General features: G+C 31.8%; 2 protein-coding genes across 6 annotated transcripts in view; one reads left to right on the forward strand and one right to left on the reverse strand.

Annotated features, from left to right (window-relative positions):
* LOC124360147 (neuropathy target esterase sws) overlaps positions 1-1,134 on the forward strand; it is a 76,082-nt gene extending 74,948 nt beyond the window's left edge. For all 3 annotated transcript variants that reach the window (XM_046813504.1, XM_046813502.1, XM_046813503.1), the window contains one exon: positions 898-1,134. In XM_046813504.1, coding sequence (XP_046669460.1) covers positions 898-1,011 — 114 coding nt within the window. In that variant the 3' untranslated portion in view covers positions 1,012-1,134. The remainder of the gene's footprint in view (positions 1-897) is intronic.
* A 3,820-nt stretch (positions 1,135-4,954) lies between these two features.
* Positions 4,955-14,495, reverse strand: part of LOC124360149 (protein vav) — a 44,042-nt gene continuing 34,501 nt past the window's right edge. For all 3 annotated transcript variants that reach the window (XM_046813505.1, XM_046813506.1, XM_046813507.1), the window contains exons 14-18: positions 9,432-9,511; positions 6,590-6,721; positions 6,293-6,442; positions 6,032-6,200; positions 4,955-5,377 (exon numbers count right to left, since the gene is read on the reverse strand). In XM_046813505.1, coding sequence (XP_046669461.1) covers positions 5,312-5,377; positions 6,032-6,200; positions 6,293-6,442; positions 6,590-6,721; positions 9,432-9,511 — 597 coding nt within the window. In that variant the 3' untranslated portion in view covers positions 4,955-5,311. The remainder of the gene's footprint in view (positions 5,378-6,031; positions 6,201-6,292; positions 6,443-6,589; positions 6,722-9,431; positions 9,512-14,495) is intronic.

A 14,495-nucleotide genomic window follows, 5' to 3' on the forward strand; every position in this document is an offset into this window, starting at 1 on the left:
CCATTCCTTAAAATATAACTAAATTCTTTTTTTGACCCAAACTTTTATACATATACTAATATTTATTTCATTTTATTTTAATTTTAACCATATAAATGTTGTTAGTTTTACTCAGCTGATATTTGTTTTTAAATTGTTGATTCACACCTGATGATGGCATCTTCGATGTCGAAAGGCCTCGTGAAAAATACACTAATTATTGGATAATTGTGAGTTTTCTTTTGTGAAATAATAGAAAATTTATATTCCAATAAGAAGAGCTCCTCCTCCTTCATAGTAAAATATATTTTACATGAACAAGAGTAAGTGTGCATGTTGGGGCAGTTTTCAGCATTTTACAGCAATATATAAAAAAAATTCAAAACTCGGTTATATATAAATGTATTTTTATGAAACTTGGTACATGTATTCCAACTAACATGGGGAACACAAAATTGGCACATAAAACAAAAATAAATAAATACTTTTTGTATCTTAAACAAAAAAATGTGTTTTTTTTTGTTTTTGTATTTTTGTTTACACATATATAAATTTTTTTTTTAATTTATGGTCAATATATATATTATAATATAATATATATATATATATATATATATATATATATATACATATATACATACCAATTTGTAGCCTGTATCTTGCCCTAAATAATAAAGAAAAAAGTGTCCCATTATGTTAATCTTTAAGGAAGGTGTTAATTTTTTAGTAAAATACTGCAGTAACATAAAAATAGTGCTTGGCACTTAGGGGAATGGCCTGTCACAAATGATTGGCACTGGCTGCATGACCACCACTTCGCGTGGCACTCAAATGGTTAAACTGCAGGTAGAAATTTAGATTTATACTGTCAATCACTATTTTTTTGTGTCAAATGTGTAAAATGTTGGATTTTTTCAGAGTAACCATAGCCCATTGATGAGGAGGAGAACTGGAGGATCTTTGTCATTGTCAGAAAATGAGTTGGAATCTGAGAGCGAGTTCTACTCAAGGACAAGTAGGATGCCCCAATGAACTTCATTGAATCTGCTTTGTGTATTATGTATACTATTTGTAAATGCATAGCTAAAAACTTGACATAATGACTTTTTGTTATGTTTTTCTGTATAAAAATAAATATTTTTTAGTATCATTAAATTGATTTTCTTTAAATACTGATCATGTCATTAGGATATAGATAGTGTATGGACTGTCAGATATAAACATTTACAACCAGTACTGGGGAGTTTGCCACCACAGACTTTGGAACTGGCTGTAGGGCTGCAGAGATCTGTGCAAAAGGTCCCTAGTTCCAAGGTAGACAAAGAGTAGTAGTGGCAAAATCGCATGTCAGACGTAGTATGGGGAAGGGTTTGAATATTTTTTTAATTCAAACTAATTAATATTAACGTAAACTTACTGAAACATTTGTTTTAATTGAAGAAGGAGGTTGTCATCTTCATTTTCATTAACATAGCCTACTGGTCTCTTTAGTTGCGGAAAATCCCGTAAGAAATGTGATTACAGCAGACAGTGTTTATTGTTATTAATTGAAAGAGCCTGTTAATTGTAATCAACTATTCTGTGTAAACTTTGTTTTCTGACAGCACAACTGTATGTTTAGCACTAACTGCCAAGCTGACCTTATATTGCGTCAGTGCAGTTTTTATGGTTAGAGCAAGCCGCCAACCCAAGCGAGTTGGCAATAACCATATGGCATTGTTTAAGTTTTTGTTCTATAATATCTCGAGAGCGCATTCTACCGGTATTGGCATTTAACCCTTACCGCGCTATGCACTCAAATGCTAAATGTACCCAAAAAGCTGAAACTTATGTAAAAAATACAAATTTTAAATTTTAAAAGCTATGTTTGGTTTTAGGTTCTGTAATGTTAAAATAAAACAAAAATTAATAAAAATTCTAATTATAATGTTGTATTAGCAAAAATTATATACATATTTGTAAATAAAAAAATCAAAATTTTACCTAAAAATTTTTCTTTTGTATGATATGCTTCAAAACAGTCTTCTACATGAAGTGCTGCGGGGTTGATGTGCATGTTTTGCAGAAATATGGTGTGTCACGTCTATGTCCGTTCTGCATACAAACAACACACCTTCTCCTTTTTTCTGCCTTTGATGGGAAATGCCGCCCACTCTTAGGCCGCTCGTGAAGGGGCCCAGCTGGCGCGCGCCGTCGTCTCTTCTCTCTCCGTAGACTTGCCTTCTCTGCCACAAGATCTTCAACAAGGCTCTCCCTGAATTCCTCATGTGACATTGGTCTTCGGCCGTGTGTAGTTTGTATACTCTTATACAACAAATAAGAGTTTACAATTGCTACTTCTAGTAGCCAGAAAAATATTTTCCTATACCACTTCTTTGTTTTGCGCATGAATTGGTAATTGGATATGAAAGTGGTCACTTCTATCAACAGCACCCATGTGCTTTGTATAATCTAGGACGACATTAGGTTTTGGTATTGGAGGTTGATTGGGCCATTTACTTGGAACAATTGTCATATCGTGTTTGCTCCCTTTGCTCTTAGTGCTGAGCATGGGTAACAACTCTCTTTGTCCTTCCAACTCACAACTAAGGTGTCTCCTTTTCGGTACGAAAATAAATCACCTTTTTTCATTTTTTTATATTTTTCTTTGAGTCCACGTGGCATTCCAACCCTATGCGTCATTACAGTGCCCGTGAGATGGCAATGAGTTTTCAATAGCTCTGCGGCTAATTCCGGACTTGTATAGTAGCGGTCGGTATATACATGAAGACCGCGTTTGGGATTAGTTACATCTTTATAGATTACAGAATCACTGAGAACTTTCACAATTTGAGTGGTTTTTCAATAGATTTGAACCAGAAATCAAGGTTTCTTTTCCAAAATATGGAATGAAATTATAAACATAACCGTTATCACAGTCTGAGACAACAAAAAGTTTCATTCCAAATTTTACAGGTTTCTGAGGGTTATAAACCTTGAAACTAATATTTCCCTTGAAGGAAACTGTGCTTTCATCAATAGCTACGGAATTAGTTGGATTATAAAAACAATTGACACATTTTCTTTATATGATCAATAATAGGTCTCACAAGAAACCCTTTATCTCTTGGTAGTTGCGTTTCGTTGTGGTTAAAATGGATGTTCCAAAATATATTGAGAAACTCGTCCTTAGAAAAACACATCGCTGAAAAATGGCATCCCGCTTAACCCACTTAGTAGAGAAATAATTATTTATATTAGACATAGTTAAAAGGCCCATGTTGATGATAACTCCTAAGAAAGCTTTCAAATCTACTTCAGATATGTCCTGTCCATTTTTGTAGGCGAGAATTTGGTGACAACAAACGTGTTTTTTTTTTGTATTAGCAAAATAGTTAGTCTCATCACAAATGTATTTTAACAAGTCATCATTAAAAAATAAATAGTCCATTGGTTTTGTCTTATGATCAAAGCTGGTGTGCAAGTTTAGGCCCAGTATTTACACTATAAATCGGAATAGTAGTAGAAGGTCCTTGATCGAAATTGGTTACATCTATCCATTCATTATCATTTGTGGGAATAGGCCTATAGTTCCTCATGAAAGTTGACATACCTGGTAATCCCTCATTATTTTGATTACCGCCACTAGTACTTGGTAATCCTTCATTTGGAACACCACTTTCACTGTCTGTGTCACTGTTAGTTTATGTTGTGCAAAATCACATCGTCCATATCGAAATCTTCTGGTTCATTTGGATAAAAAGCACTCGAAAAGGATGTGTCCATTATCCCCTCAACAAAACTATCAAACTCTGGATCGTCTGGATTCGCCATATTTTCACAAAGAAACACTAATACTAATAAAAACTAACTGATACTAAATAACCATTATTATAAACACATAAACCTTACATCACACTACAAATAAACACTACTATAAAAATGTCTTTGTACACTAAAATAATATTGTAACTGAATAAAAAATAGAAAACGAGTAAGCAACGATCCGTAGTTGAAAGCGAGATACAAGTGACTGACGGCTGGCAGTACACACGCACGCAGACCCTGAGTCAACCGCGCGCTGCCTGAGTGTCGCCGTGAAGCTCCAGACACAAAAACACAATAAATAATATTTTTGTCTGTCGACAAGGAACGGTCCGTGTCCACGTGTTGGGTTGCCCAGGCCCATAAAATCAACCTTCCCCCTTCGTTCTAGCACGTTTGTTGTAAACAACAACGTCATTTGTAGCCAATAAACTGAATGCACTCAGCATCTGAGTTCACAGCGTTTCAGTAACATGTGAACCTCACTCAGCGTTTGAGTGCATCGCGCGGTAAGGGTTAATATTTAGACAATGCACATCTTAAGACTACACAGACCAGAAGATACTATAATGGTAAACATTGGTACATTAGGAGATGTTCTCCGGGCCAGAATATGGTCTCCTGCGGAGAGAATGCAAAGCCTCCCACGCTTAACCCGAAGTCTAGTGAACGTTTAACCTGGTTATGATAGTTACAGATTTGTATATTTTATTTAGAAAATTAAGACTTTCATTACAGTTATAACTGTTTTAATTATAAGCTTTTCAGTTTCCACTTTTTGAAGATCAAAGATACTTAAAACATAGTGTAGTTATCTGTAAATTTTAAATTTTTTACAGATAAACATATACCAAATATATAAAATATATACAGTACATTAACTTTAATAATTGAATTTAAGACTTTTTAAAAACCTCAAAAGATACACAAACCAGTTATTAATTTTATAGTGCTGACTTTTTATACCAGCATCATATATGTGGAAATTCCTGATCACAAATATATGAAATACTATACGATCTAGTCTTAGTTCTTGTTTTACAAAAACTTATGAATCTATATGCAAGAAGACCAAAATTACTCTGTCACTTAAAAAACTGTTGCTAAAATATTCTCATCAAAAAGAAAATATGGCCCTGATCAGGAGGTTTACACAAAATAAAACAACATGTACATTAAAATTAGGCTTTTGTTGTCTTAAACATTACAGGTATAAGCTTATAGTTTAAATATACATCTCTGAGCATTATATTATGCATACAAACATCATTATATAGCAATACAATAACAAGCATAACATTATTTAAAGTAAAATTTGAACATTGATAACACCTTTTTATCAATAAACATTTCTAAAATAAGTCTTCTAAAAAACTAATATTACATTGTAGAACATTTCAGTCACATTCATACAACAATGCACTAAAAAAATTGCGTTGTACTTTTAAAAAAAATATAATAACTTGGCTATTTATCACAGACTATACGTAAACTGGTAAGCAATACAATGAAAGAGTTCTAAGTAGGCTTAGCCTAGGTCCATGTTGAAAGTGTCGGAAACTTCACGAACATAAACCTTTGGAAAAAATCCAACCTGAAACAAAGTGTGATGTAGTGAGCATTTCAATGTAAACCAGTTCCCTTAATATAAAATGTGCGCAAATTTTTCAGATATTTTATTCAGTAGCATGTAGTTAATACAGAGAGATACTAAACCATAAGCAAAATATTTTAGGCAGTCTTTTAAGGGCTGCAATTTACTAGTTGATGTAAATATTCTGTGAATATATTACTTGCATTATTAAATGAGATGTGTGTTTTGTACATATATTTTATTTCAGGATATAACATACACAATTGTTGTATTCTGATAACTATAAAGCTCTAGTAACTCTAAAAATATCACTGATATAATTTACAAGGACCTCCAAGTATCTCTAACTGGTAAAGTTATATTTTGTATGAGTATTTTTACAGTTTTAAACCAATAAAATATAAAAAGTGAGTACTTCCATTAGAAAACTACGTTTTAGAATTATCTGTAGTTTTTCTTTCTCCTCCTTCCCATTTTCAAGCAGTGTGAAAACACAATAGGAAATTTTTTGAGGGAAAAATAATATCCACATAAACACTCCTGAATTCAAAAATATAAAACAACAAAAAATTAGTACATTTAAAATTTACTTATTTTAGACAAATAGTCTAGAATTTCAAATAAGGTAATGTAAACAGGACAATTTTAACATACCCTATCTTGTATTTTCCCCTTCCACCAGCCCTTGTGATCTCCCTCCTTGCTCAGCACAATCACTTGACAGCCCTGTTTCAACGGCAGCTGGTTGGACTCGACTGGGTTAAAATCAAACTCTGCAACCGCCACTATCCGACGAAATGGCCACTTCAATCGAACGTTTAATCTGTACAATCAAAATCTCAATGCCAAACAGTTCTAATCCAACAACAAGACTAATTATAATAAATACAAATTATTATTGCTAGCTGTACTCACCCAATAAAGTTCTCTCCGAGGCTGGTGTGCTCGTAACACGATATCAACTCAACCAGACTGCGGAAGAATCTGGACTCGGAGAGATAGAAATGCTGAGTTCCCTCCATCTCTCTCTCGTACACCTTCATGTGCTTTACTTTATCATCTGTCCTGTGAAAAACAATGTTTCAGAAGGTTTTTTTTTAGAAGCTACAATGTACTGATTTCTGTTACCCCTCAATAACTTACAAGAAATAAAGAAAGCTTGGTTTATAAGAAAATTTAAGTTTCCTATACCACACGCAACAGAGTACTTACTTTAAACTAAGAGCATATATTGTTTCATTGGGATGGGTGGGGCCCTGGGGTCGGATCCGCAGCAGGTAGGTTCCGTCCATCTGTCTTTCCAGCAGGTTGGTGGCCCTGTCGCGTCCCATCTCACCCACAAACCTTTCAGACAATACAAAACATTCAAGTCAATAGTTAAAAGAATTTTTATACAGGGTGTAACAAAAAGGTTAGGCTGGCTATGTATTTTAAAATTCTGTATGTGATTCTAACCTATACATAAAAAATACATTTTTTTCTCAATTTCCACTTTGTTTAGCCGCTAGCCACCATTTTGTACTTTAATTTTAACAAATTATTATCTCTAAGAATAGTAAAGCTAAAGAAACCAAATTTAGGACATAGGTTTGAATACGTAAGAGGAGAATTAAAAAAAAATTATTTCTATTTTCTTTAATATTAACAAAATGGCGTCTGTTGAAAATGTTTTAGAGTCAATTACAAAAAAAAAAAAACAAACAACAACAAAAAACCATAATAGTTATAAAAAGTATACTAGATACTAAGTATTTGGAGAATTTTATTGGAATTCCAAAGGTACTAGATTCAACGGAATCCGTCAAGGCGTAAACAAAAACTATCACTTTAAAGGTATGCTTGCACAATCTGTGAGCAGCAAACATTTTGTCTTTTGATAGGTATCAGATGTTTTACATTGGTTATATATAACCTTTTTGTAACACTTTATATATAAAATAATTTTTTATTTGTATGTAATTTGCAAGTTTAAACCAAATGTTATGATTAATAACTTATAAAAAAATATAAGACTAAAAATTATTAAAATGTAGTATGCATGTCTTTTAAGATGTTTACTTCATAAAACTACAAATAATTAAAAATCCTGAATGGTATCCATGAATATATTGAATAAATGATTCTAAAATTAACAAATTATTCATCTTGTTAATAAATGATTTATCTTAGTCATTAACCATCCCAGTGGAGAGAGATTTGGCTATCATTCTACAAGCTATCTAAAAAATCTGATTTCACAGATCTGATTTTTTGCAGCACAGAAAGGATACGAGAAAAAACAATGTTTTGTGTGAATGCTGTTCATATATGTCTTTACATTCAATAAATAATTTTAAAATATACAAACTTGGAAGAATCAAAATTTGTAGGGATATGATAATAGGTTGCAGTAATCAATTGGAGACAGATTATGAATAATTTTCAATGCTCTGATTTGAATTAATAAAATTCTATTAAAACCTTCAAGACTTGTTCCTCCCCCACATAACAAGGCCATCGCTCATGGTAATTCCATGGTATACCATACTCGAGGCACCTTGATCTACACAGTTTGCAAAAATCTTCAATACAGTTTATTTTAAATAACATGCTTGCCACGATTCTGAGTCGCTTGAGTTCTATTATCTTTTTAAGACCATTTGCTGATAACCAAACATTTATGTTATATAGACATGTTAATATGTCAGAATCTAAAGTAAGCAAATCTGTCTGCCTGATTGCAGCCTACTGAATAATACTGCAGTTTTGGTCTTTGTTGCACAAGTGGAGAGATGAGTGAAAAAATTAAATAATGCCTTATCTGACTTGTAGGGGTGAAGACAAGATACAAAATTAGGCAAATAATCTACAACTATATTTTAAAGTGTCAAATATACAAAATGCTAATAGCTATATAAGCAGTGCTCAATTTCTAGAACTAAAGATAGCAGAACTGAAATGTTCTGTGGTTCTGAAGGGTATACTTTTTAGTATAAAGGAGAGTCCAGACCAGGTGAAGGTTTTAATAGAATTTGATTAATTCAAATCAGATCATTGAAAATTATTCATAATCTGTCTCCAATTGATTACTGCAACCTATTATTATATCCCTACAAATTTTGATTCTTCCAAGTTTGTATATTTTAAAATTATTTATTGAATGTAAAGACATATATGAACAGCATTCACCCTTCCTGGGTGAATTTTAAAAATATGGGGTCTCAAAACAGAGTTTTTATGCACTTCCAAGGTGCAGGGGAGAATTTTCTCTTGCAAATCACAGATGGTTATTGTAGTTTTTGAGAGAGAAGTATCAGAATGACGCCTCAAATCGAGTTCTGGCTGCAGTATGTGTATAACAGCCTTCAAACAGTTCATGTAATTCCTGAAGACAGGAAGAACTACAAAGGTTTTAAGAAATTATAAACATTTGTAAGGACGAGTGATTTTGCAAACAATCCCAAGGCAAAGCGAAGGTGGAGATGAAATTCTTTCAGTAGTATGAATATGAATTACGATTTCAGGGAATGGCATGTTTACTAATTATTAAACAATTATTACTAATTAATTATTAGTGTCATGACTCAAGACAATGACAGTTTATTGATGAAATTTAATTTAAGAAACTTGTGTTTTTCACTCAACTAAAGTATACTGCAAAATGATAAAGTGAAATTTGTAATACATACAAAATAACACTCCCTTCACTAATTTTACACATAACGTAAGATAAAATATTCATATCCTTAAATCTTACGCTGTGTTACTGTGGGTCTGATATCAAGATTGCCCCAATTACCATGCCACAAATTCCTTGTAGTGTGAAAACAATTTAATTATTTTTTTCAGAAAAGGTAAGCTATTTTTAAGGACTATGAAAACATTTATTTAAGAACCTAGTGAAATTATCCAAAACGAAAACCGATTGAACCATCCTGAGATAAAACTTATGATAACAAAGTATTAGAAATACATGGAAAAAATACTTGACATTTTAAAATTCAATTAAGGTAAGAAAATTCAATTTTAAAATACTTTTCAGACGTTATTTACATAAACAAGAGCAATAGCTTACCAAAGGTACTCCGCCAGCACCTGGTGGTCGGTCCACGTTCGTCCCCAGTCCGCTGGCATTGGAGGTACAGGTTGAACAGGCTGTAATCAGTTTTACTTAATTCAATTTCACTAATTACTCATGATTAACAAACAACGTTATATACATGTAAACTATAAAGCTAAGACACTCACCAAATTAGCACTACACCAGTTAATTACAATAAAATAAAATTTTTTTAGTAGATCACGATAAGTTGCAACATCTGCAATGGACAAACGAGTTTGGTCTATCTGAATACAGAAGTAATCTTGGGTGGATCGTGTGGCATGCCACAGAATGATAACATATCACAAAAGGAAGTATGACACAAGCTACATTTCTGGTTTACGGAAAATACTATCACTATAGCCATAATTTGTGGTTGATGGAAAATGTGAACTGATATATTACGTTGGATATATATAACATTGCATAATATTATGTAAAACCCAATTGAGAGAATATTTTTATGTTAACAAAAATAATTGCTTCTGAACACAATTAACTAGGATAGCACACCTTATTCCAAAAAATTGTTTTAGTTATACTTCCTTGGCAACCGCGATAAGCACAGAGCGTGCACCGGGCATTTCGTAGACCTTTTGTGAAATAAAAACCTCTCCAAGAGACATTATCTATAATACCAGATATAACTGTATTTGGCATTTCGGTGAAAGTCTACCATTATAATATATCCGCCTATGGCGTGGGAAGGGTTAACAAACAATTGGTTATAACTTGATATCAGAATCTGGCAAAGTAACTCTCAATATGCCTTTTAGTTGAACACTATTTATTTGCTTAATAGACTTCAATAAGTTTTTACTATCAAGTGTTTGCAAGAAGATATGAGAGTCAACGATATTCAACAAAAGTTTTATTAACCCTCCAAGCGTCGGCCGACTTGTTTTAAGTCGACGGCACCTTTCTCTGAACGTTAAAATACGACGGCGGGCACTTGCCGATCAAATTAATTCGACCCGCGCTATTATTCGCGTAATATTGATCTAAATTACATATAACTAATGCCTGTGAATTGTTCTTTACATTTAGTGGTCTTTGCATACCTCTTGGTCTGTACCAGATGCTAGTGTACGTAGTTTATACCAGCTGTTATTTCGGGTGGGACGCGGCTCGCGCGATTGTTCAGTGCGTTGTTGTGAATATATTATGATGTAACATTATGAATATATTCACAGAACCCTATAACCCTGTATATTTATGTGTTCATGACTAAATTTGCTATAATTTGCCTATTATGAAATTGTTGTAGAGGTAATATAACAATAACATGTGGATACTTTTATATTTAAAAAAATATTTTTTTGAATATTTTTTCCCCTTTCTCAGGCTGTTGCAAAAAGAAAATTTTTTTAAAGATTTTTGTTCTTATATAATCATATTCTGTGATTCTTTCCAAGAAAGATGATGTATAATACACTATACTTAAACCATTCTTAAAATTTTTTATGAATTGTGCAGAAAAAGACTGCAAAAGTTACTTGTTACTTGTGACTAGTCAAAAGTGCCAGGCTAAAATTGGCGATTTTGCAGTCTCTTAGATTAAAATTTATAATTTTTCATAAAAATTAGAGAATGTCCTAAAGGTTGCACCAAATTACTTGTATAGATATATACTATCAACAGAAAAATATATAAATGCAGTTTTATATAATTTAAAATTTTAAAAAATAATTTTTTTATAGATTACATAAAAAGATTTTTTTTTTTTAATTAACTAAAAAAGGAAAAATAATTTTACCATGGGAAGCTATTGTATAAATTTTGTATAAATACGCATAATTGTACTTCACAACATTTTATAAGTGTTAAAGCAACTGACTCTTACATTGCAAGGAACTTAAAATAAATATTCACATTATGGATGTACCGGTAAACAGATGATTGTAGAATCCATAAACAGTTTCAATACTATTACTATAATAATACGATTACACTAAAGCATAAAGAATTAACAACAAAAGATCGAGTCAGCTGATAATGTCACGTGACAATTACGAAATAAAAATGCATAGACCTCCAAAATAAAAATGATATTCATATTAATTATCTACAAATATACCAGGAAATAAAAAAACATAAAACTTTAATCATTTGACGTCGTATTTATTTAAGAAAACGACGAATATCAAGGAGACTATTGCCGCTTGGCACTTTTCAGACGCGATCTATGGCAGCAATATATTGCCGCCTGGCCCGGAAAGGGTTAAATATTAAGTAAAATAGTCAAATGTGTCAGAGATAATTCTGTCAACCTGAGACATAGTGAAATCATACTAAAATAATTACTCCATCCTCTCTATATGTTTGTAAAGAAATTGTTATTGGATTGACAAATATTTCTTGCCCAAATTGAATTGTAATCATTTTCATTAAAAAAAAAAAAAAAAAAAACCCTCCAAGCAATAAAGCTACATTTATAAATGGGGTTGTGTATTCACTTCATTACTTGCGTTACTTATTTAGCTTGCCATGAAAACAAATTTTCTGTTAGCAGAACAAACACTGGATCAATTGATGTAGACCAAATTAATTTTCATTTACAGATTGACAATATTAGATCTGGTGTCTAAGACACCATTACATGCCTCTCACACTGTTCCCATGTTAATTATACTCGCACAAATTACTGTGGTCCTGTGTATCAGACAGCTTGCTTTATTTATTCTTTGTACTTCCCACCATCCAGCAGCTTTGATACTATATGAAACAACTTAGTATTAACACGGAAAATATATTTCTGTGGTCTTAGCATTTCTTATGTTTTGTTGTCGGAAAATAAGCCTGTACATAAAGTAAAAGCACATACAAAAAATCAGAATATTTACTACACATTTCAAGGTACAGCAAAGAAAGGAGCTTATATATCTTTTCCTTATATGGAAATCAAATGCAAATAAATCTTAAAACAAAAATTTAATCTTTAAATATCAAATAAAATCTTGTGTGTTATTATTGTTGGACTTTAAATAATATATATATAAGAATATGCATTTTTGTGCGTCTGTTTAATTTTTAAATAAAGCTAAATTTCAATACCTATTATTAATTTTTTTCCTAAGTAATTCACATGAATCTTTTCAGAATTAAATGTTCTACAAATCTGTTTAAGAAAAAAATGACCTTTATTTAACATTTATGGAAGTAATCTTACGTTAAACACAAAAATGTGTTATTTCTTTGCACCAATTCTTGTGTTTTACGTAAGATATCTCTGAAAGTATTGCATTTACAGCTCTGGGACGAATTTTAATAAATTTGTCAGATATAAAAAACAATCGTATTTGTATCTTTGTAACTACCTTTACCATTTTTATACGGCCTGACTTCACCAAGGGTTCTGAAATCCGGGCGAAATCTTTCGCTAGGCGTAACTCGCTAACGAAGCGTTTCCGGGCATATGGTTATATGAACTTTTTTACTTGTTTTTTAGCTATAGAATAAGCTCCCGAGAGATTGCCGTTTAGTTTTGAATCACCCTGTATAACCAAATGATTATCTATATGTCCTTTATAGAATCGTTAAATATGTGACCAATCATTATGAAAATTTGTATGTACAGTATATTTATTTTTCCGCTATGCCTATTGATGTAAATCAACACCAGGCGGTAAAAGTTTTCAAAGCGCTTGCACATTATAAACTGCAATTAAGAGACAGTTACCTATATTAAACAGCCAAACACTATTTGAAGGCTCTAAGTTATGATGAATATTTGTCTTTCAAATAAATTTCTGGTTGAACTTAAGGCTTGAGTGTTAAACCACTTTATAATAAAGTACATGTACATGTAAAATATACTTTTGACATATTTTCTTGATCATGACATCAAGGCAAACTCTACATCGGTGTTGAAAATATAATTCACTTGAACCAGAAGTGCTCTTACACAGGCAAAGCTTACGAAAAGAGTTCAAGGTCACAGAAAACAGTTAGTAACTTATAAAAATCTATACAAGATTTCCATACAAAATTACTTTTTTAATTATATGGTAATTTACTGAAACTTAACAATTAAGATGAAGTGTGCTTTGGTGGTTTTACCTAACAAAAATAAATAAAAAAAGAATCAAAAGGGGTAGTATCCAATAGAATACCAAGCCTTTTTCCTTATTTCCAATTTTAGATTATAATATTTTATAATCTGGAACTTTTAATCTAAATTTTAGATTACAACATTTTTTTGTTATATTGATTTTAAATTTAATCTCAATATTTTGTCAGGTTATTTTATGTTTATGAAATGTTTCTGATCAAATTCTTTAAAGGGATTCTAGCTGGTTTTCATATAATCAAAAAAGGTCAACCCAATTTTGAAGATTAATAAGTAAAGCTGTAATAAAGTTAATTTTTTGCACTGAAAGGTAGAAAATCTTAAAGTTTTTTTATATACTTTAATAGGTTTTAATTATTATGTTTGTTATCCTCTGTGGCATAACAAATATCTAAGTCATAATTGACCTCCATCCAGGTCTGCTCGACCATGTCAAGAGTCACAGTCACAACCACAAGTGTGATTCGTTCACTAAAGTGTTGCAGGTCCCAGATCTTTGTAGCTTTGTTGTGTATGTTTTTGATAAAACCCCAAAAGGCAAGTCCAAAGGAGTTAAGTCATGGCTTCTTGGCGGCCACATAGGACCACATCTACCAAGCAGAGAATCAGAGTATCAAGATGGCACCTGCGCATGCGCAGAGTTGCAACTTCAAGGTCAGCCCAATGATGATATTAAAACTCTTTTGTATTATGACGTTAGTTTTGCTGAAATTGCTTTATTCATATTTTTGAAAAAAAAAACTACAATCCCTTTTCAGAATTAAAATTAACTTTCTCTTTTTTCATTTTAAACAAGATATGTACAACATGATTTAAGACTTAAGATTAATAGTAATAGATTTAAAAATCATAGATAATGGAGTGGTTGATTTTATAATTTTTTTTATCCTCTCACAGCTTTTTAAGAAAATAAACGGTGTAGTACAGGTCAAGTGACAGTTGGCAAAGAAAACATAAAGTTATCAAAA

This window comes from Homalodisca vitripennis, chromosome 4 (genome assembly GCF_021130785.1).
Source record: "Homalodisca vitripennis isolate AUS2020 chromosome 4, UT_GWSS_2.1, whole genome shotgun sequence".
In the NCBI taxonomy this organism is placed as follows: Eukaryota; Metazoa; Arthropoda; class Insecta; order Hemiptera; family Cicadellidae; genus Homalodisca; species Homalodisca vitripennis.